We start from the raw sequence: 22854 nt of genomic DNA on the forward strand, positions 1-22854 counted from the left end.
TTTTATAAACACTGCCAACAAGAAACCCAGATTTTACTCCATCCTCAGAAACTTCTCTAGTGCTCATTTATGTTGCCTGTGCCACAGGATTTCATATGCTTTGGAAAATGAACCTTTCATGAGTAATTTATTATTCAGCTCCTATATCTTCTCTAGCAAAAAAGTGCCAGATATGATCATATCTGATATATAATTAAATAATTAAATAAGTAAACCTTCCACAAAAAATGTCCCTACTGATGAGATTTATTGAAAGCACCACTTCACAAAGAAGGCAGCTACACAGTGGGAAGCAGAGAAGCCCAGCGACATGAAGTGGTTATTGAACAAAAGCTGGGGAGATGGCACCATGGCAGCAATCTCTGACTGAAGGTCACAGACTTCACAGGGCTTGAGGACTACTTCCAAGGGAAAAGTAACTGAGGGAAGCACCTTTGTTACCAATAGGTTTAAGTTCACCGGAGGCAGAACGGCACCTCCAATAGAAAAATGCTCTGGAATATCATTTTGTTGCCTACCGCGATGTTGCTTCCCTCGCTTCCATTCTCTGGCGCTACTGTTGGAGAACCGAGGTCGCAGCTGTTCTGCGGCAGTCAGTCCAACTATGGAAATACAGTGCAAGCAAACATTTCCCACATAGTTTTTTTATTTTTTAAATGAAAGGCTATTCTTGCCAATAAAGATCAACTATAATGATTTTTTTTAATGTAGTATGTTTTGCTGCTGGCCGTTAACATGGCCGTGCCAGCTGAAAGATTCAATGCCAGTATTGTTCACCAGCACCTGGTTAGGTTACTTATACCTCTGTGTGTCCTAACTTATCACTGTAGTTTCCGAATATTGCCCAGAAATTCTATTATTTCATTACTATTTTAAATTGCATTTCAAAATTTGTTTCTCACAGGACTTTACATTCATGACACAGCCACCTCTGAGTGGTCTGCTCAATTAATGTCTTAAATAATGTCCTTTTCCAACACCAAGAAATCTTTCCGGGATGGAGGCTGTAGTTTCTGCAGCTTCACAATCTTTTAGCCCAGCTCCCAGTTGACATTATTCATAAAAAGCCATATGGGCACCCTGTGCTGGCATTGCCAAGATGCTCAGGGATGTCCTGGATTAAGAATGCAGAGGGGAAAAACCTTTAAAAATTAAATTTGAAAAGAGAAGCAGGCAAGAAGGGTAAAAAAAATCAGGGGGAGAGTGAAAACTGAAAAATGGTGCACAAAGGTAGAAGGAGAGAGAAGTTTTTCAGTATAAGAGTGGTGCTATGTAAACTGACCCACTTCTACTAGCCTAGCAGCTGTGGGCATCCTCCTCCCCCAGAACCAGGCCCAGGTTTCCACCCGATTTGCTTTTTCCTTTCATAGTTTTAGTACAGCCTTTTTATAAAGCCATGATGAAATTACAGGAGAAAGCAGGTCACAGGCTCTTGAACACTCCTCTATGTCACAAGAGAAAATGAAGAGTTTGGAATAGCTGCCTGCCTACGTGGGCAAGCTGAGGTGTCTGTTACTGCCGAGCACATCTGTACACTCTGCAGAAATACCGCTGTACAGGGATTTCCTAGTGTGAGTTTGGCGGTAGCAGACAAATGTTTTCTAAAGAGTTTGGGGACTGAATCACTGTCGTTAAGTGAGATCACTTGACTGGTTGATGGGAACGATGTGAATATACTCGAACACTTTTTCATATCTCTTTCTCCCATAATCTCTTTTCTCAAAGAGCGGGTCTACCCATCAGACTACAAGAATGTGACTAGTAAAGGCTACATACATAAAGGTTTTATGTCAAATTTAGCTCCATGTCTAGCCATGAAGTGACTACTGATTTTAATTACACAGCTGGAGCCATTTGAAGATACTCAGGGAGTGCTGAGCATTCTTTCAAAGTAGCTAATCGTTGGCCATAAAAATTACTACTGCTTTGAAAACTTAAACTCTTGTCTATTTTCTGTGCACAGAGGGAAAATTGTGGGTTTAGTACCTTGGTGATTTCAAACTGGACCCTGAATATAGTATGTAATCCATCTCTGAAAAGACTGAATGTGCTGGGACCTTCATATCAGATGGCTGAAGTAAAACTAGCTTGACAGACAATTGTCAGCCATCTGTCACCAAACCGAAACACAGAACCAGGCCAGCAGCACAGGGAGATCCACCACTTGAACCAGTCTGTGCCATTTCTTGAAGGTGAGAGGAGATTAACAGTATGTCTTATAGCAATTCACATTTGAGGCTTACTCAAAAGATGTTACTCATAAAGTGCAAAGAGATGCAAATGCCCAGAGGAAATGTAATTGGGCTTCGGTTTTGGTTTGGGTTTGGTTTTTTTTTTTGGTTTGGTTTGTCTTCTTCATCTAGGTTTGAGTCTGATTTCTGCTTTACTTAATGCCTTAAAATTTTTATGAAGTTTGTCTAAGGCATAGAGTGAAGAAATTCTGAGTGTGGTGAATATGTGGTCCTGGTGGTGGAGGGCCGCAGAGATAATTAAGGGACTGAAGCGTCTTTCATCTGAGGAGAGGCAGCAAGAGCTGGGACTCTTCAGCCTGGAGAAGAGAACGGTCAGGGTGACCTTATCAATGTGTATAAATACCTGAGGGGGGGAGTAAAGAAGAGAGCCAGGCTCCTCTCAGTGGTGCCCAGCGACAGGACAAGAGGCAACAGGCATAAATTAAAATGCATGAAATTCCATCTGAACACAATAAGACAGTTTTTTTACTGTGAGGGTGACCAAACATTGGCATGGATTGTGCAGAGAGGTTGTGGAGTCCCATCTTTGGAGATATTCAAAACCTGACTGGATACAACCCTGGGCAACTGTCTCTATGTAGCCCTGCTTGAGCAGGAGGGTTGGACAAGGTGACCTCCAGAAGTCCCTTCCAACCTTAACCTTTGTTGCTCATCTACAAAGGCAGCTGAGGAGCACCCGCACAGGCACCCTGTAGTGTGGATGTGTCATGGGAACAAGTGTAGTGATTTCGTAGTTAGGGATGAGAAAGGCACCGGACTGATACCCAAAACTAGGCATCCAACGTTTTTAGCTTTCTTTACACTGTCCCACTTTCAGTTATGTAGGGTTTTTTCCTAACCAGAGCAGTGTATGTACAATATTTAAGCAGGAGCTGCTAGTACCGTTTGTTCACGCTATTCTGTTGTTCCCCTGCCTTTTACGACTATTGAAGCTGATGGTAGTGAATCGTTGGGTGCCTATGTGCTGAGTTTGCATGGGTAATTTAGGTACCCGTGTCTGAAAAACTGGCTCATAATTGTTCAGTAATTGTACAAAATCAATAGCAGCTTTAAAGGTTCCTATTATGATAATTGAAGGTTGCAAGAAACAGTGTTTAAACACTGGTGGGTATTTTGTGCTTACCTATGTGCCTATGTTCATTACAACCATGTTCAGAAAATTGCAGAATTAGTTTTGGATGCTAGGAGCTGCTCCGTTCCAAACTTCTCTCTCCAATGGAGGCTTTAAGGTATCTCAATTTCTTATGTCCTACAGTAGTATTGTCACCCTCAGTTTTATTGGAAAATCTCACTAGACTTCATTGTTACTCATCAAATCACATTTCTGAGCACAAATAATGCAGCTCTTCATGTAGACCTATTATTTTTCAGAAGACCAAAGTGAATTAAACAGGATAAGGGAACAAAAGGAATAGTAGAGAATAGTCTTAAGAGACAGCATAACATTAGCAGCAGCTAAGCAAACATGAGTAACGTTTATAGGAAGTACACAGCTAATTTAGTTCTAGCTATACTAACAGGAAATAAAATAAACAGAAAATGTGAAAGGTGAGAAGATTCAGAAGTAAGAAACTAGACAAGGTTTTTTATGGATGGAGATCAGAAAGCCAATTAAGCTGCAAAACAACCAGTAGATATGATTACTACCTTAAACAGACTAACAGAACTTTGCAGCAGTGCTAGATGTATCTGTTCATTCTACATACGTCAAGAGAATTTAATATTAATAATGTCTACTGAACTCATATAGATCAAGACAATTCCATGGTTCACAATAAGACAGTGAAGGATCTTCTCCAGGCTGGTGGTCTTATGCACTCTATGTGGAGCACAGGTCACAAACAGCCTTCTTTGAAACTTAGTCCCTAGCCAGGGTAAATCAGGCAAGACTTTCTTCTCTAGTAAGTTGACTACTCTGTTAGTTTTTCTTATTCTTTTTTCTTAGTTATTTTCTTTCTCTTTCATTCTCATGATCATAAAATGTACATGTTTTTTATTAATGTAATGCATGACCTTTGTATGTATTATCAGTACTGTATCGTTCCTTAAGTATTCATTGATACTGTACACCTAAAACTTTCCATATGGAGAGAGCATATTTCCTTTGGGGCAGGCTCCTTGAGCTCCTGTAGTTCCCAGCCTAGGTCTGGAAGTCAACATGCTTGGTGCCGTGTTTTGTTGTCCTCAGAGTGGCTCTGGATATATCAGTTCCACTGCCCATAGAAAGCTTTGCAGATCTTTTCTGTCTTCATTGCTAAAAGGGCTGGAGTCCCTAAATTCATTTCTTCCTCTGCTTCATATAACTTTAAAATACTGAATAATACCGGTACTTTGGTATTCTATATTATTTATACCATAATTATGTCTGAGTGCCAAAGTGGCACTAAAATCCAGTGTACAAAACACTATACGAGACCCCAAAAGAAAAGACCATCTTTGTTCTGACAAGTAATGGATGAGAAAGTTAAAGAATATTAGCTATTCTCTGACTAGTAATTAAGTCAGCATATCAAAAAATGTGGAAGTGTAACTCATTTTACAGGATTCAATATTAAAGGGTACCCACCATCCTTCTATGGCAGGAAAGATAGGAAAGCCCTATTTCCTTTTTATTTATTTATTTATTTATTTATTTATTTATTTATTTTAAACATGATCACCATGCATCTGCATCCATCTGCATCCTTTTACACTACTCATTTGAAAAGTTGGCCAATTCAGTAAGATGTTTGCTGATTCACGTGCGGAGGTCTCTAGAGCCCAATGGAACAGTGTCACTGCTGCAGCCCTCTAAGCATGGTGATAGGAGCTCACAGAACAGACAAAATGAAACTTGTGGGCTCAAGGGTTTTCCAGCAACATCAGAAGTTTCAGAGATATTGAAAATTATTGATTTTCTTGTGAAAAACCATTACAGACTGGCTACATGACCCGTTTATTCCATTTAGAGGAAAACTGTTGACCAGGGAGTACCACACCTTAGGGAACCCAAGGCAGTTTTGCATTCTGACTCTGCTCTTACTGTCACCCAAGATCCTCTTCTAAGAACAAACTAGGAGAAAGTGGCTAATCTGCTGTCCACATACCTTGTATGCTGAGGTTAGGTGCACCTCATCTGGCAAGCCTGACAGCATTTAGAGAGTTTAAGTACAGATCACAGTTCAAATGAGCACTAAAATGCATATAGGGCCTCTGGTGGTCTCCATCATCTCCATTTTCCAAAAGTCTAAGCCCTGCTCCCCTTGTTGGTCCTCTTTGTCCCTGGACCCTTCAGCACTTCAGTGCTGGTGAAGCTACTGGGATGCGTGGATGGTCCTATAGTAAAATACAATTCCCAGAGCTGTTACAGGTGGGATCCTTGAAGCTGGATGTGAGTCCAGCTTGCCCTGGAGGCTGCGTGCATGTTTGTTTGTGTAAATGGCCAGTGGGATCAAGGCTGGGTGAGTTTATTATTCAGCTCATCTCACCCTTCTTCCTCCCAAAGCCAGCTCCTGCCCCTGGCACAAGTGTGCTAGTGGTGCCATAGAGAGGTATACAGCTCTGCTGCTGGCCCTGGCAACTCAATGTCCCTTTGAGTGGTATCAGTTGTAGTTTAAATAACTTTCTATGATTTGATCAAGGCCTTCTGTGTTGCTCTTGAAATAGCAAAGGAGTAAAAAACTCTGTCCTGGGTGAACATTTCAAGAGCTTGCTTTTACTTCCAACAAAAATAGTATCACTGTAGGCTGAAGCATTGCTATGCTGGACCAAAAACTGCTTTCTCCCTCTTTTGCATACACCTCAGCCAGTCCCAGGGGTCTTGACATTTGAGTTACATCCTTCTTTGGCTTAACAGCCTCACATTGCTGGTGTCACTTCAGCATTTCCAAGTCTATCCTTAGTGTGATGTTCCTTGTATGTCTGGAATGGTACCTGAGAAACCCTCAGCATCTGGCTGTCTCAGAAATAGGCTCAATCCCTGTTTGAGCAACTCTGTAGAAGAGTGACCATCTGACTCTAGGGGTTTACTTTTACCACATCCATGGTGGGTATGCTGGGACCTTGCACATTATTTCCCAGTGCCTGTGGCTTTTAGCAGGCTCATGAGCCAACTTGACAGCCAGGCATGCCCTGGTCCTTCAACAGAACCCTCCCTGGAGCTCTCCCTTCCACACTAAACAGTCTGCTGCTTCTACTGGGGCAAATTCTGCCCTGGCAAAAAATTAATTACAGGGATTAAAATAGGCAGCAAACTCCTTTGCTACTAGCTGCTGTACCCCTGAAACAAAACAATTCTCAAACACTGGACAGTGAATTTTAAAGGCAGTGCCATCCAACTTCCTTACAGATAACTGATTTTCTAATGCTTCTTGGGATAAATTAGCAAAGATTTTTTTCTCTCCGCGCCATTAGCTTTCAGAAAAGTGCTGCCATAAGGTTTTGTGGAAAAATAAAAAAAAAAAATTCACACATTTGGTATACTTTTTTACGAAACCAAACTAACTAGCTCAACTACTTTTTCCTCACTTGACCACCACTTAAATGAAAGAAGACTTCTCACATGAGAGGGAAGTTCTTCTTTCTTGGAAACCTTGACCCTGCTGCCAGTAAATATGGAGATATCATTTAGAAAAACGTCACAGATGACTGTGGTCAAATTTGTTGAAAGTGGAGCAAGATGTATAAAAAAGCACAGCAACAATACTGATCAGCCAGCACATGAGCAATAGGTTATCTACGTGAGCATCTCAGTGCAGAAGCTGCTTTGAGGGTTAACAAAATTAGGTTAACCTCTGTCATCTAACCAGTCTTGCTGTATCACATACGCTGCTGTGACTATAGAGGCACGAAGATTTGGGAGCGAAGATGAAAGTATATTCTATTTTCAGATCTGGGCGTTTTTTAGTTCTGCTTTGTCTTTTCACTGTGGAAGGCAAAAAGTCACCTACAGGAAAGCATACCTGCCGAAAAGGACTCCTCTCTCAAGTGACAGAGAACCTGTATATCAAGGCAACTAGTTTAAAATCATCTGTTCCTGTAAGTTGATCCCACTAGTTGAAAAGTTTATTTTATTTATAGATGCTTCTTCACCTGCTTCATTACCGAGCACCTGGAAACTTTAATAAGCCAAGTGATCTCTACAGTCCTGAGAGACAGGGTAAAGTCGCTACTCCTTTTGTAAAGATGGGAAAAAGGAAGATGCATAGAGTGGTGGGATGAGTTTGCCCAGGAGTTTGCCACGGAAGAAGTTTGTAGCTAGGTTGATTGGAACACAGATTTGCTGAGTCCTCATCCTACATCTGAGTAAGATGATGATTATTATTATTACTACTAAGTTTTTGTACAAACCAGACTTAAAACTGTGTATCCCTTCCTCTCCTTTGGTTAATTAATACTAGCACATTATATTTTACAGAAGGATCTCATCAAGAACACAAGACTGCTTAAAAAGACAACAAAAGTGCTGTTCATGGTAAGATTTATACTACTGGTTTTCCATTTTCTTACTTTGATTTTCCTTTGGTCAGTAGAGATAGGAATGCATGGTCAAAAGGAATGACAGCCGACCCAAAAATCATGTGTTTAATTGGGAAGGACATTATATTTATGAGAGTCATATGTTTAACGAAGTCTTCTGCTTAGAGGAAGAGTGTTATCTCTGCCCCATAGAAACGGATTTTCCTCTGGGACACAAGGGGAGAGTTGAGCGTGGTACAGGGAGAAAGAGGTGGATTTGGAAACCCTGGCTGGAGGAAATTCTCTCTAGGTCGTTGCAGTGGTGCTCTGCCAGGAGACTTGGGGTAAGGGTGTCTGTCATGTTGGGGAAGGAGCGTGCTTGTGGTAGCACTTGCTCCTCCTGTGAGCGCTTGGCTGCATGCAATCCTCCCCAGCAATGCTTTCCAGGCACCAAGCCATTCACATGAGGGCCAGAGCCACAGCGGCCATCTCAGCAGCTGAGACACCTTCTGCTGAGGGTGTGTGGTACCATGGATAGCCTAGGGATGCGGCAGAGCAGCCAGGACACCCAAGTCGCTGCTTTGGGCTTTGATCTCTGCAGGTGCACTGGAAGAGGGAGATCAGAGTTCCCCGATGCGATTCAGCATGGGAGGGAGACACTAAACTTGGGGTGCCTATTTGTAAGTGACTACAAGTGTGTGAGATATTTTCACTTGCTTAATGCAGAGATCTAGGAGGGCTAACTGAGTCAGTTTATCCTTAAGTAGAGACCTACTGGCCTTTGAACTCCCCTGGATCTCATTGGTTACCTTGGGACTGAAGGTTCCTTGCTTGCCTGTGGGACCTACACAGGGACACCTGCATTTGGGTGGCTTAATCTTCCTCCTGTGGAAATTTTACACCTGATACTTGGCTCCATTGCCTAAAAATAGGAATATAGCCATTTCAAATACCTTTGGGTATCCAAGAGATCCCACAGGGCAGGCAGATATGACACAGGGTGTACAGGATGACCGGTCTCTTCTGGAGCAGCAGTTGGAGATGGGTGGGATATTCTACAGCACCTTGAATGGTATGGGACACTGACATGGAGGAATGGGACAATGACACCCACAGTGACTCCTACAATTTGGTCAAGATGGTCTCACTTAACTCCTCAATTTATCTTCCATTTATTCTTTGTGTGTTAAATAGATTTGTTGCCGTGACTTCTGTTTGTGTTTGGTCTTACCAATACTCCTTTGGCTGCCAGCACAGCCTCCTCTTGCCTTTCCTTCAGAAACCACAGGGGTACATTGAGCTATTTAAGAAAAAGGAAGCAATCCAATGGGATACTAAAATTCATGAAAATGTTTTTATTGATTATATGCTTTCTAAACACATATATTTTTATGAGGCTGAGGTTTTAGGCTGAAGTTGACTTGTGAGGTTTTCATTTGGCAACTCCTTACTTGCTTTGTTTTCAGACAAACTGCAGTGTTCGAGATCAGCTCCTCTCCTTCTACGTGAAAAATGTTTTCAGTCATCTTGGAGTAGGAAGTGACAAGCTGTACTTTATTAGTGCCTTCCAGGTCCTGCAAGCGAACATGAATGCCTGTGTGAGTATATTCCTGACAGCCAAACTAACTTTGTCCAGCTGAAAGGTTAGGGAAGGGCTCCACCACAGTTTTTCTGCAGGTGGAGAGGGTGACTCAGAGTCACAGCGTGTCCCACATTACAGAGGACCCAACTTCCCGAGGGCTTCCCCGCTGGGGCCGGGGAAGTTTAACACCACTTGTTTCCTCCCAGAGTGAGCTTGCGGGGAGCGGGCGAGGTGGTGGAGATACCATGGAGACAAGCCACTTCCCTGCTGCTGATGTCACCTTGTGCTGTCCTCTCAGCACCAAAGCTGCAAAGAGACAGGGTAATCACAGGGAGAAATGTGGCTCCTCAAGTTTCCACGGTGTAACACTGGTTATGCTTTCCTTCTTCAACAGCATACCCACTGGACGTGTGTAATCTTTACTCACATGTCATCTCTGCTCCTCTATACCGAATTTTGAAAGAGCTGGTGGTGTCTCATGAGTAAGCAGGGACTGCAATTATGAAGCATATTGGAGCAGTTTCCATGCGTTGGCTATGCCCGCAGTTGGAGCAGGTTGTCAGGGAGTGATGCTGCCCACTGGCAAGATGTCCCTAGAGTGGACCCAGGTGTCCCAGGGAAGAGGCACTTTTACCAACACTGTGTCATCATCCCACCCTGTGAATAGCAGGACAACAGTTAAAGCACACTTCTGCCCATGCAAATATGCATACTAACATACTATGATGCTAAGACAACACTGTCACTTGTGGATCATTTCTCTTCTTGTCCTATTTTTAAGGGTAGATGAATAACAACAGCATATGCCTTAAAACCTGATGTCCTATGGCTATTTTTTTTCCTCCCCTAAACCTGCAGTCCTCACAAGTCACAGTGTCCCAAAAAGTGGAATGTGACTTAGGGTGAAATATAGCCATGGATATCCAGGCAAATGTCTACAGTAATTTTAAAAAGCGAGGGCAGGATGAGAAGTCAATGAAATGTTAATGAATTAAAACTTTGTCTAATCTGAATTGTGTGGTAGCATGGAAGAAAGGGACATTGGCTCTACATGCACACAAATATTTGCAATGCAAGAATAAGCAGCTTCAGAGATCTCTTTGCAGTGCTATAGCTCAGAACACAACCAGAATATTTGTATAACGTAAAAAGATTCAAATCTCAGTGGGAAAAAACTTTACCAGCATCCAGGGTTTTCATTTAAAACCGTGCTAAACTGTTGCAATTTACAGTCATTATTCACAGCATTCAACACACTGCTGTTGTTATCTGTGTCTGTCAAAATTCCAGATATTCTATGCTGTATTATATATATTACTTTACAGAGAATTCATTCTTGTCTGGAAAACCAATTGCACCCTATACAAGTGCCAGTACACACAGAGGAGTTCAGACTGTCAACTGTGACTGAATTCAGAATATCAGTTATTCTGAAATACCATCAGTGACTGGAGCTCGCTATGTAACTTAGTAATACATTTACTTCTGTGCTGTATGGAGACAAAATGCCGCACATTTCTTAAAGCTCCTGCATTATTTTTCATAATTAGTGCCAGTGTTCTACCCAAAACAAGTCTAAACATAACAATTTACATTTCTGGATCTTAAAAAATGCTATTAGGAGAGAAAAGACTTCCTCTAGTAGCAGAAAAACAATAGCTCTTTGAGAAATGATGGCTTGTCCTGATTTTCTAGGAGACATCCTGTTTCTGGAAACTAATATTTTTTGAAGTATTTGTATTAATTCAAAGCCAACGATATGAAACCACACGAAAGAATAATAGAAACTGTGAACAGAATGAAAGTAATGGACCCTTTGCTAATACTAAGTTTGGGATTTCTCCATCAGATTATTCCTCAATAAATTAGCAAACTCATTCGTCCATCTAGACAAGCTCTTTGATTTTTATTATCTAGTTGAGTTATAAGATGTTTACAGAAAGGATTTCCACCATGGCAACATACTTATGTAATGAATTTGTTACCTTTCAAGGACAAAGTTCTTTATACAATTGAGGGAAACAGTGATATCTTTATATATATACCCACCCCGTATTCTTTCATAAACTGAGGGTCTAATTCTGCCAGCTAGAGACAGGCATGCTATTTAAAAATCCTAACACTATTTGTCTCCAAACCACTTCCAAAGAATTTGTACTATATTATTATTACAATTCTCACTCTGCTAGTTCTTAGTTTTGTCCAAACAAGGAAATATTAATATTTTCCAATGATTTAGGAGCCTGAGCCCTGTTTTTCAAAAACACATGGGTACTAAAATCTCTAAATCCCTTTTCTGCAGTGAAGTCAGGCCCTTTCATTTAGAGTATGACTGCACGGTAAAGAGAACAGATATTTTTTCTTGAACACTGGGAGCATCCACCTGCAGCACTACTGGCCTCAGCAAAAGCCTGTTTACTTCTTCATGTACCCTATTGAGTCGGCAACAGTGCCAAGAACAGTATGAAGTCGCTTCTGAGGATGGACTTATGTTCCTACATCAGTAGCAGATTACAGAAGCTTTTCCTTGCATTTGAGTGGAGTGCAGAAAGGCAATATATTCACTGCAGGATTTTTAACCATTGATCTATTATTGTAGGCAGAGCTTGTAGACCTCTAGCAGAGATTGCGGTGTCGCTCGCAATAAGCAAGCTTACTTGCTTGTTCATTTGTATGCTTGCTCATTTATTTACTTGCTCTTTTTGCAGGAAGAACAGAGTTTGTAATGTGTGTTACTATTCAAGCCAGCATAGTCAGTTAAGGTCAGTTCTGCTACTAAATGATTTCTGTGGAAATCGGCATCGTACAAGCTGACCTTAAAAAAGAAAAAAAGCCCCAAAGTCAAAAAGAACTGCCCTAGTTAGAAGATTTTTAAAGGTTTAAAAATTAAAGTTGTTTTTAATTATACTTTCATCCTGTGAGGTGACTTTAAGAAGCACAAAAGGTGACTTGAAAGAGAAAATGTTTGTTGTTTCTTTTTAAAACCCCCGAGTGAGGTAGAAAGAAGAACTAACCATCCATTTTAGTAGAGCCGCCTCTTTTCATATGAGTTCAGGACCTTTTGCCTTTTCAAACATGTTGTCCTTGTTTGTATGTTGGAAAACATCAGATTTTTCCATTTTTTCCCTGAAAGAATAATTCTCCCCATGGAAAGCCTGGAGAGCTGAGGAGTCAGCAAGCTGTGCTGCTCAGAGAGTTCAGCCAGGCAGCTCCAGAAAGCACAGCTGGACCAGTTTTGGCCATCAGAGCTGGGTGGTGAGGACAGGACCAAGCCCAGCAGGGCACCCCGGGGCTATTCCCATTCCTGGCAGCCCTCTGGGCTGGACCCACTGTGCCTTGGCTGGCTGGGTTAAACCCAGGGTGCAGCCTTCGGGTCCTGTAAGATGAACTGATCGACCCTTTCCTTCCTAAAACCAGCTTCCAACTCAAATCTTGCAGTGATAACGGAGTCCTGTGTCTCTGATATCACCGTGGGGGTAGAGGGATGCCAGAACTTACAAGTAAGACATTGTTGGCTGGTTTGGATGGGATGCCTGGGATCTGTGTAGGGTCTTGCTGGCAAAACTTCCAGTGATCTTAACGGAAAACTTAGCTTGACAAAAGGGTGTAGGATTAGCCTGTAATTGGCCAGAGAGTGGAGAAGGATGGGCAGGAAAATATGGGGAAGCATACATTAACTTTATAAACTTTATAAACATATTTGAAGGATTGCCAAAATGTGCGAAATTGCCCTCTGTGCTTTGCAAAGGTCTTTGGCCCTTAGCCTCGCCTTCTCTAAAGGTTCAAAGTTAAAGGGCCTTGAATCTTAGAGCTAGGCTGCACTGTACAAAAGCTGTGACTGCAACTGATGTAAAGATCCCTGAGATAAATAGAAAGTGTTTAATAAGAAGGTTTAGTGGTACTCATATTACAGTTTTTTGTGCTGTGAACACAACTTTCCAGGAAGCACACAGGTGAAACAACACATTTGTAGTAGCAGGAGGTGCTGAAACAATGCTGCATTCACACATTTTACCAGTAGTCCTATGGTGCCACACTGTGGGTTGGACTCTTCCTCACCACTATGTCTTTACATCAGCATCTTTGCTGCAACAAGCTCTTTTGGTTTCTTCTCATCCCTTCAGCTTCCATGTGCTCCATCCACAAGGTTAACTTCTGCAGTCAAAAAATTAAGGAAAACATTTCTTAAGGTAAGAGCAGGAGGTGCTGGCTCCCAGCTGCACTGTTCAAGGGCTGTGGGTGGTTTCTTTTCTAACATCTTTATCTTCTTGACAGCTTGGAGAGAAGGGAATCTACAAGGCTATCCATGAGCTGGATATTCTCCTTCCCTGGATTCAGGCCTACATACAAACCATCGTATGAAGAACGAGGAAGCAACAGACAACACGCTGCCTCTGTGCTAAGAACAGATCCTTACCCAAAAGGCCTGAAAATCAACCGAGAGCTGGATGTACAATGGACCTGGCAGTAACTCCGTCCCACTGAAGGAAAGCCTCTGTAATACAGTGGCATAAAGAGGGATTTTTCAAGAGCTTTCACGGTTGGCCTGGCATAGCAGCTACGCCTGTCCTGTAGTATGAGAGCAGCCTCCGGAGCAGTTACCGCATGATGTACTTCCCGTCCTGCCTGCCTGCCTGTCATCTGCCTCGCGGGCAGCCCCTGGACACATTGCACGAGCGTAACTTGAAATCTGCTATCGTGCGGATCAGACACAATGTCCCATGTGCTGTGGGCATGATCTGTCCATGCCTTGTGCCACCCTGTGTGATTACAATTCAAAGCAACGAGGACCACTTTTGAAAATCCCTCCCCTAAGCTATACTACTTTTTTTTTTGTTATAGCTATATAACAATATACACAAGCCATTCTACATATAAATAAGAAAATTAATTATATACTGCTTATCATTATTATTAATTTAAGGTAATAATTGATCCCTAATAAACATACTCCAGTCAATCTCAAAACTTTGGTCTATGATTCATGCATGACCTTCAGATGCCACATACTCTACACGAGATCACGCAATGCAGAAAACACAATAAATGGATTGCCTTTGACTAGGATTGCGAAATGATTTGAGAGAGATTTATGGGAAGTTGTTACTCAAATGATGGTAATGGTTGCCAAAGTATCTTTCATACAGTACAGAATGAAGATGGAGTTCTAGTTTTCTCACATTTTTAAAGATTTATCAGAAGAAACTATCTAAGTGATGAAAATATTTCCAATCAGTATGTCTGCATTTCCACAGGAGTGAGATTCTGCAAAATTTCGGTTCTCATAGTGCTAGTATCTCAGGGGCGTTGAATATATCGGTGTGCTGACACTGAAGAACCTGAGCCAGTTCCTCCTCTGTTGTGGCCTTCTACAGACCAGGGGTAGTGGTTGGTCTCTGACAGTGATCTTTTGATTCCAGGGTCCAACTACATGTGCCCTCTGAACAGGCTATGGTCAGCGCACCTTCATTTTTATTCCTTCAGGGACCACTCAGAAATCCTCTGGGGTCCCCGCACAGGTGGTAGCCAGAGCAGTAGGAGGCAGCCTGGCTATCCCCACTCCTGAACTCATGAAAGGGCCACCACTGCTGCTAGTGGGCTGTTGATCTTCATCCAGGTGAGTTGTTAGTGGCTGGTGACGGTTGAGGAGAGAGAAGAGCATCATCTCTTCTTTAAACTTGCAAATCGCTGTCCAGCACCCTGAAGGAGAGAAAGTATGAAGCTATGAGTGAATCCAGCTTGTGACCTGCTTCTGTTGGGATCAGAGCTATGTGCTAGCTCGTACTCCAGCAGTTCCTTACAACCCCACCTCACCTCTCCCTGCCTGCAAACTGTGTGTGACTTGTCCTTTCTGATGCCTGTGAGACCTGGAGTGTGGCTGGCTTTCTTTTCCAGCTTCTCCATAGCTTTGCAATACACTGCATCAGCACTGGCCACTTGTGGCAAAGCCAAAGAAAAGCAATATTAAATTGCAGTGTGCAAGTTACTCATTAGTATCCTCTACTTTGTTAAAAAAAAGGAAGGATGCCATCATTTTGGGAACCTGCCAAAGCATTCAGCAAATCTCAGCAACAGCAGCTTCTGATGGCAATACACTATTTTTAAGCATTGGTGCTTTATATAACAAATTATCTCAGACAGGTGCAAAGGCTTATCTTCAATGAGAACTCAAGGCAATTTCTTTATACTTACATTTAATATGAAGAATGGTGGAATAAAGACATGAACCTTTCAGCACAAGCAATGACCTGTCATACCATTGGCTTTCTAGCTTTGTATTCTAGCAATTTAATATCAAGGAATTATATTAGTTACATGTTGAAATATAGGACATTTTTCTGTTAAAGTACAATGGTGGATGCTCTTGGGAAATACGACTGACTGCCTATGGTGCCGGGAGAGCAATAACAGCATTCACTTCATGCGCTCAGTGTATTCTGGAGTTCAGCAGTCAGTGCCACGGCGCTGGTACACATCTTCTGCAGGGGCCTCTTGATGTCGCTGTGTTGGCTTTAGTCATCACATATTAAACATCCCAGTTCAGAGGAGCTGACTAGGTGTGCCTGTTAATGCATTAGGGTAAACACTGGAGATGTTTTAGTCTAACACTTATGTAAAGAAATGTTCATATGTGGTAGTTTCTGTTTGCTGAGTGTTTTCTCGTTACCACGATTTCACCTGATTATGTATATCCCACAGGTTTGGTAAAAAGAAGGGTTGACTCGAAGAACTCTTAAAGGAGGAAAAAAATTCAACAGTGTTTGCCATGGACAATTCTCAGGTAAATTCCATTTCTCATTCCTCTTCCAAAGATGGAAAATCAGTTATGCAGACAAAAGGAAATACGATACATGAGTAAACCAATGTTAGCTCTCACATAACTAGTCAGATGGTGACTGAAAACCTTTCTATCCAGAGTTCCTATTTTTTGACCTGTATTATTTTCACATCGTTTTCAATCATCTCCAGCTTCCTCAGCCATTGACATGAAAGGACAGAGCTTGGGAACAGGCTGCCCAGGTGACCATGGTAGGAGTAAAAGAGAAGAGGGAGAATATTTTGTAAGATAAATTCAGTTGCAAACTGTCCTATAAAAGCTAGTCAGTAAATAATTCTCAAAAACCTCCAACTAAAAAACCAGATAAAAGGACCCAGCCAGTGAGGAATATATCATCTGCTAAAATTGTTCCTAATACCCTGGCCCTATAAATTTAAACCCGTTCCTTGTGAAGGATAATATACATGCATGACAAAAAAAAAATGTTCTTATGCATATACCTTCCTACTCTGGGAGACAGCAAACCTAATGTGCTCTCCTACATGGTGATTTTAAATTTGATGGGGACCTGCCAATCCAGAACACATAGAGAGTTATATAAAAGGAGCAGGTGAGGTGAGGAAAGCTGCCTTATGCCCCTTATTCCAGAGGAATACCAGATCCAGCTGAATGCCTTGCATGTTTAGCAACGAGACACGGATTTAATCCTCTATTTTATTAGTTGTGTTATATTATTTCATTATTTGTTATTAGTAGAGGGAGTTGCACTACATGACACACCAGGTTTTGTTGCAGTACCTTACTAGGCAACTGTATTTTATTTGAGCAAACTATATCATAAAACAAAGAAAGTCTGAACTTAGCATTCCTGGCTCCGAGGTTTAACCTGCAAATTATTTAGATCTTACTGAATTTCCTTTTTTTTTTCTGTTTTGGAACACTCTCCTTATACAGTAAGATGACACCTAGGAGACTAATGAGACTGAAATGCAGTCCTAACTCTCTCTTTTAGATTTCATGAAGCTGGTTGTTGCCAAAATAACACATTCAGGGAGAAGAAGCAGGGAAAGCCAGCCCAGTGTTTTAATTAACAAGAGGCTGCAGAGATAGACCAGGGCAAACACAGGATCCTGCCGCCCGAAAGGGCAGGACCCATCCTGGCCACACACGGCTGGATTGGGAGCCTGAAGGTTTCCCGGGGCACGATGCTCACTCCAGGGTGAGCGGGGGGACCCCAGGGTGAGCTGGGCAGCGGGGGGACCCAAGGAAAGGGAGGTGTAACTGGCTGAGGATACATTCACTTGCTCACCTGTAAAAGCAAAACTCCATCGTTTCAAACGCTTGCCCTGCAGGTGGACTACTGCAGCGCAGTCCCGCTGTCCTGTGGAGTCAATATTCAACATCAGCTTGCAGGGTTGGGGCAAATGTCTAACTAATACAAGGGGGCTGCAACTCAACATACTTTTTTTTTCAGTTAAAACCAAAATGGTTAATTAAAGGGACAGTGGCAAAGGTGGTACATCTAATGTCGTGGTCTTTTTCAAGCATGTAATTTAATTTTCATTTAACATGGTGTCCTTTTTCATGGATTTTTCACACAGTTCATCCATTTGTTCGTGAGATTTAGGTTTGCTTTCTGTTTTAATGGATTTTGTCCAAACTCTGGTGTATGGAATAGAAAACTGACCATGGGCACGGCCTCACCAGCCTTCATCAGATGTCACTGTCCAGTCCTTGACACTGGCAAGGAGCAGTAGCTGGGATCTGGGGGCTCAGTGCAGGGGTCCCCACGGCTGCAGGAGAAGGAGGGGCTGCTGCTTCTCTGCTGCAGAAGGGAGCCTGTGACACCTGCAAACAGAAAAAGTTCCACATTTAATTCAGAGGATCTGTGGGAAATGTTTTCAGGTGATTCAGGTTGCTGAAGATTTTTCTTGTGGAATTTTGCTGAGCTACCACACCCAGCGAGTGGGATTTTCAGGTTTGTTGGTTTTTTTTTTTCTTTTTTCTCCCCTCATGGATGTTCAGAGTTGAAAAAGAAGAACTCCAGAAGCAGTCTACAATGATTGTGTGTGGATTATTTGTATTTTCTGTTGTGCTAAGGTGCAAAGGTGGATATGAGCTAAGTGGCTAAAAATAATTTCAGAAAATGAGCACGGCCACCTGTTTTTCCAAGGGATGCAGAGGTACAGAGGTGACACACACAGAGACAGATGAACTTTGAAATGGGCCTAAGTGGATCAGATAGCTAATTTTTACACATTCCAGCTGGATTTAAGTGATTTGTCTAATTACGTATCAACCCACAAGTAGCACCTTCTTCCCTGGTGACTGGCACGGTGCCCCGTGGTGGAGGGGTGAGGAAGGGCAAGCCCGGACACCACGCTGCATTCCCAGGGGTCAGTCTCTGGGCATGGTGCATGCCTTCATGCAGTAATGCAAATCACATTTCCAAAGCAATTAAACACTCCTGAATGAAAAGCAAAATACGGCACCTGCAAAATAAAGGTCATTATTTAATAAAGAAGTCTTGTGATAAATGACACATGCCATAGACAGGCCACTTAGCAACAAATATTGTGTTGTATCGGCACAAAAGCATAGCAAAATAATTAGCACTAAATATATTTAACTGGTGATTTGAAGTAATAAGTATGGACAAAAGCTTACTGCCTTTTAAAGCTGGATGAGTAAAGGAAAGCTTTTTAATTTTTCAGATGAAACTCTAGGTGTCACTCTTAGAAAACAAGACTCATATTGGTCCCAGTTTATTTCTGACTCTTCAGTTGATGGAGAAAGTGTTAGAGCGTGTTTCATAAGTAGTTTCCTTGGATGGAAAACCGAGATAGATATGCAGTTGGATTAGAAGTTTGGTTTTTTTTTAATTCAATTGCCACAAACTTAGAATTGAAATTAAAAAACGCAGAAGAAGAAAGATGGGCATATAGCCAAAGACTAGGGTTATAAATCAGATATGAATTCAGTCCCTGGTTTTAATACAGACTTCTTATGTGACTGCAGGCAAGTTGCTTCATTAAGGTACTGCTCTCCTTTGGCAAATGGAAAAATTGTCTATCAATTATTTGCCTAAGTTAATTTGTCTTTGCTTTGAGTACAGAAATCCTCAGAAAGAAATTAATACCTGTGTAGTGTTAATTGTTGTTGGTATTGCTTCGCGTGGCTTGTCCTATCACAGTGTTTTGGTCTTTTTGGAGTAGTGACTCTTATTACACAGAAAAAAGTATTTTGTGACTGTTACTGCAAAGGGAAGACTGAAAAATGTTTGGCTGTGTATTAAAATTGTCACTAGCTCATAACTTTTTGAAAAATACTGATCTAGTGGAAAGTGGCAGCTGCACATGCAGTTTTGGCGTTATGTAAATAATACAGCAACAGTCAGCAAAGACAATTTCCATCACAGACAAGACCATGTACAAATTTTCTCTATTTTCCCTGAAGTGCTTTTTTCTCTCAAATGCAAAATGTTCAGAGCAGAGACTATCCCTTACTAAGTAATTTCTGCTATAACCAGAACCATCTACAGCAAATTCCTGATCTCAGCTGGAGCCCTGAGGTGATGTTATAACGTAGCCCTTGGCAAACACTGGGATAGTTTCCCTCAGACAGCATTAGAAGGAAGATAATTTTTCTTGAAACATGGGAATAAGAATGGGATTTGGACAATGATGTAACTTGTGTTGGATTTGGCCATTTGGTCACTGTTTCTTCACGCCCACAACATACATCAGTTTCTAGAGACTGCAATAGCAGCCTCCTCACTGCAAAGACGCACCCTCAGTAAGTTTGCAGACAACACCAAGTTGGGTGGAAGTGTTGATCTGCTGGAGGGTAGGAAGGGTCTACAGAGGGACCTGGACAGGCTGGATCAATGGGCCGAGGCCAACTGTATGAGGTTCAACAAGGCCAAGTGCCGGGTCCTGCACTTGGGTCACAACAACCCCATGCAATGCTACAGGCTGGGGGAGGAGCGGCTGGAGAGCTGCCCAAAGGAAAAGGACCTGGGTGTGTTGGTCGACAGTCGCCTGAACATGAGCCAGCAGTGTGCTCAGGTGGCCAAGAGGGCCAATGTCATCCTGGCTTGTATCAGGAATAGTGTGGCCAGCAGGACCAGGGAGGTGATAGTGCCCCTGTACTCGGCACTGGTGAGGCCGCACCTCGAGTACTGTGTTTGGTTTTGGGCCCCTCACTACAAGAAGGACACTGAGGTGCTGGAGCGTGTCCAAAGAAGGGCAATGAAGCTGGTGAAGGGTCTAGAGAACAAGTCATGTGAGGAGCACCTGAGGGAGCTGGGGTTGTTTAGTCTGGAGAAGAGGAGGGTGAGGGGAGACCTTATTGCTCTCTACAACTACCTGAAAGGAGGTTGTAATGAAGTGTGGGTCGGTCTCTTCTCCCAAGTAACAAGGGATAGGACAAGAGGAAACAACCTCTAGCTGCGCCAGGGGAGGCTTAGGTTGGATATTAGGAAAAACTTCTTCACCAAAAGAGTAGTCAGGCACTGGAACAGGCTGCCCAGGGAAGCGGTTGAGTCTCCATCCCTGGAGGTATTTAAAAGACGTGTAGGTGTAGCACTGGAACAGGCTGCCCAGGGAAGCGGTTGAGTCTCCATCCCTGGAGGTATTTAAAAGACGTGTAGGTGTAGTGCTTAGGGACATGGTTTAGTGGTGGACTTGGCAGTGTTAGGTTAACTGTTGGACTTGATGATCTTAAGAGTCTTTTCCAACCTTAACGATTCTATGATTCTGTGATGCATGCCCAAAGGTGAAATGCATGGACTTTTGGCCTAGTGATTAATAAAAATGCTTCCCAACATAGCCCCTGTAGCCACTGAGCCCAGGTACCACTTGAGTCATCTTCCCCCTCAGCAACTGTGGGGCATTCGATGAGAGAGGGCTGCGAAGAGAAAGGATGCCTGGGCAGGCAGTGCTGTTACGGGAATGGAAAGGTTACAGCAGCATTCACATAGTCTTGCTGTGGTCACTCTGCGGCTTCCCCCAACTCTAGAAAAGCTTCTTTGTATTGTAAATGACGACTGCCACCGGGCTCCTGAAAACCAACAGGAGCTGCTGAGCTGTGGGAGACTCACTCTCCAGGAACATATGTGGAGAATGGTCTTACCTTAATTCATTTAAAAATTACATTTTCATTTAAAAATCAATATTTAGCTTGATATTCCTATTCTGTTGGCTCCAGTGGAAGAGAAATTAGGAAATATAAAGGCAGGCAGTAGGTCTGAGGAACATTGCCAGCGGGAAAAGGGAGGTAATGGAAATACAATACCATTGAGTGAAGCTGGAGACTGTCATGGAATAAAGATGCTGGTGACATATGTTGGGAGTAGGTTTGAATGCTAAATTGCAAAACATTATGCATAATGTTTTTTTACTCTTGTGGATGGGGTTGCAGCTCTGAAATGCAGCAGTAGTCATAAAGCCACAAGGCCACAGGGTAAATGAGGCTGCCAGGGGGCCTCCAGAGGCCTGTGGTCTGACCTGCTCAAGGAGGTCAGACCAGGCTGCCCAGGGCTTTATCCAGTTCGACTTTGAAAATTGCTGATAGTGGCCATAGAAAGCTGACTTTGAAGGGCCATTGCATCATTTCTGGACAGAGTAAAGTGTTATAGAGCTGGATGCAGCCACAGTGTGAGCAGTGGGACTGTGCAGCTGCAGAGATGCTGTCCCATCACCAAACCATGCACATCACACCTGTCGGTCCCCTCATTTGCCCTGGCAAACCCAACTCTGTGTCCAGATGTAACTAAATCAAATACAGTCCTGCAGTAACTGTTGGCTGTCAGTGCCTCTGTGAAAAGGGCAGTTGAAGAGCAAGGGGCTTTTTTGCCATAGTAGAAAGGAAAACTACAAGCAACTGTCTGGCCACAAAACCTTTGTGCAAGGTGAAAGACAAACTGCAGGAGATTGTCAAGTCCTGCAAGAGGAAAGGGTCGAATGAATTTTGAAATGCAATTAAGGCAGATGAGAAGTCACAGATGTTTCTCTTTTGTAAGTTACTTCTGAAGAAGATTGCAGGCCCCTTGCCATTGATGCTGAGGCTTTTGGTCCCAGGCACTGGGGTGGAAACCAGCCCTCTCTTGCTCTTGGTCCCACTCCTCTCCTTGTGGCATGGGCACCGCCAGGGAGGTTTTTTCTTGTGTCGATCATGAAAGGGGCACGCAGATCTCCCTGCTCCTTGGCCATTGACTTTGGCTGGCCCCAGAGTGCCTCCCCAGCTCTCCCCAGGTCAAGATGCCCTTTTTAGTGATGTGTCACCTCCTGGTGAGGGAAAGCAGATTTCTGGCTCAGCAGTCTGGCAAAGCAGTGGAAGAACATGCCATGATAAAATATTTAAGTAATAACAGCTACTTGATTACCATTCCTTGATTTTTGAATTCTCAGAGATAAAAACCTGAGAAAATCTAAAAACACAGTTTAGTGAGAGAGGGCATGTAAAGGGAGAGGGAACCAGAGGAAGCTGGCATGGGAGTGTGGGAGAAGAAGAGTGACAATGGGTGAGTAGAGGAGCCTGGGGTGTTTGGCTCTTAGCCGTAGCCTCAGTGTGTTACTATATTTTGCACATAAAAAAATCTGTTTAAACACAGCAGGGAGTGGAGCTTCCAGTAGCTGGAGTTGCAGAGAAAATAATGAAATTCAATTAGAGATTACGAATGAGATTGTATTAGATACTAATTTCATTACTGGTATAAAAAGAGTGTCCAAAATAGTCTATAATTGTGATAGCGGTAGGGGCAGAACCTATAATTTTCAAATAGTGAGAGGGCAACATAATGTTTC

At 42.6% G+C, this 22854-nt stretch overlaps 1 protein-coding gene across 1 annotated transcript; it reads left to right on the top strand.

Moving 5' to 3' along the window:
* Window positions 1–7097: 7097 nt before the first annotated feature.
* IL26 (interleukin 26) lies at window positions 7098–13632 on the top strand (the record flags this gene model as incomplete). The annotated part of the gene is made up of 5 exons (XM_082308906.1): window positions 7098–7268; window positions 7648–7704; window positions 9155–9286; window positions 13395–13460; window positions 13546–13632. 5 exons carry the CDS (start codon window positions 7098–7100, stop codon window positions 13630–13632), a joined length of 513 nt encoding a protein of 170 aa, XP_082165032.1.
* Between the last annotated feature and the right edge of the window lie 9222 nt (window positions 13633–22854).

Source organism: Platalea leucorodia (genome assembly GCF_965183815.1).
Source record: "Platalea leucorodia genome assembly, chromosome: 4".
NCBI classification, from domain to species: Eukaryota; Metazoa; Chordata; class Aves; order Pelecaniformes; family Threskiornithidae; genus Platalea; species Platalea leucorodia.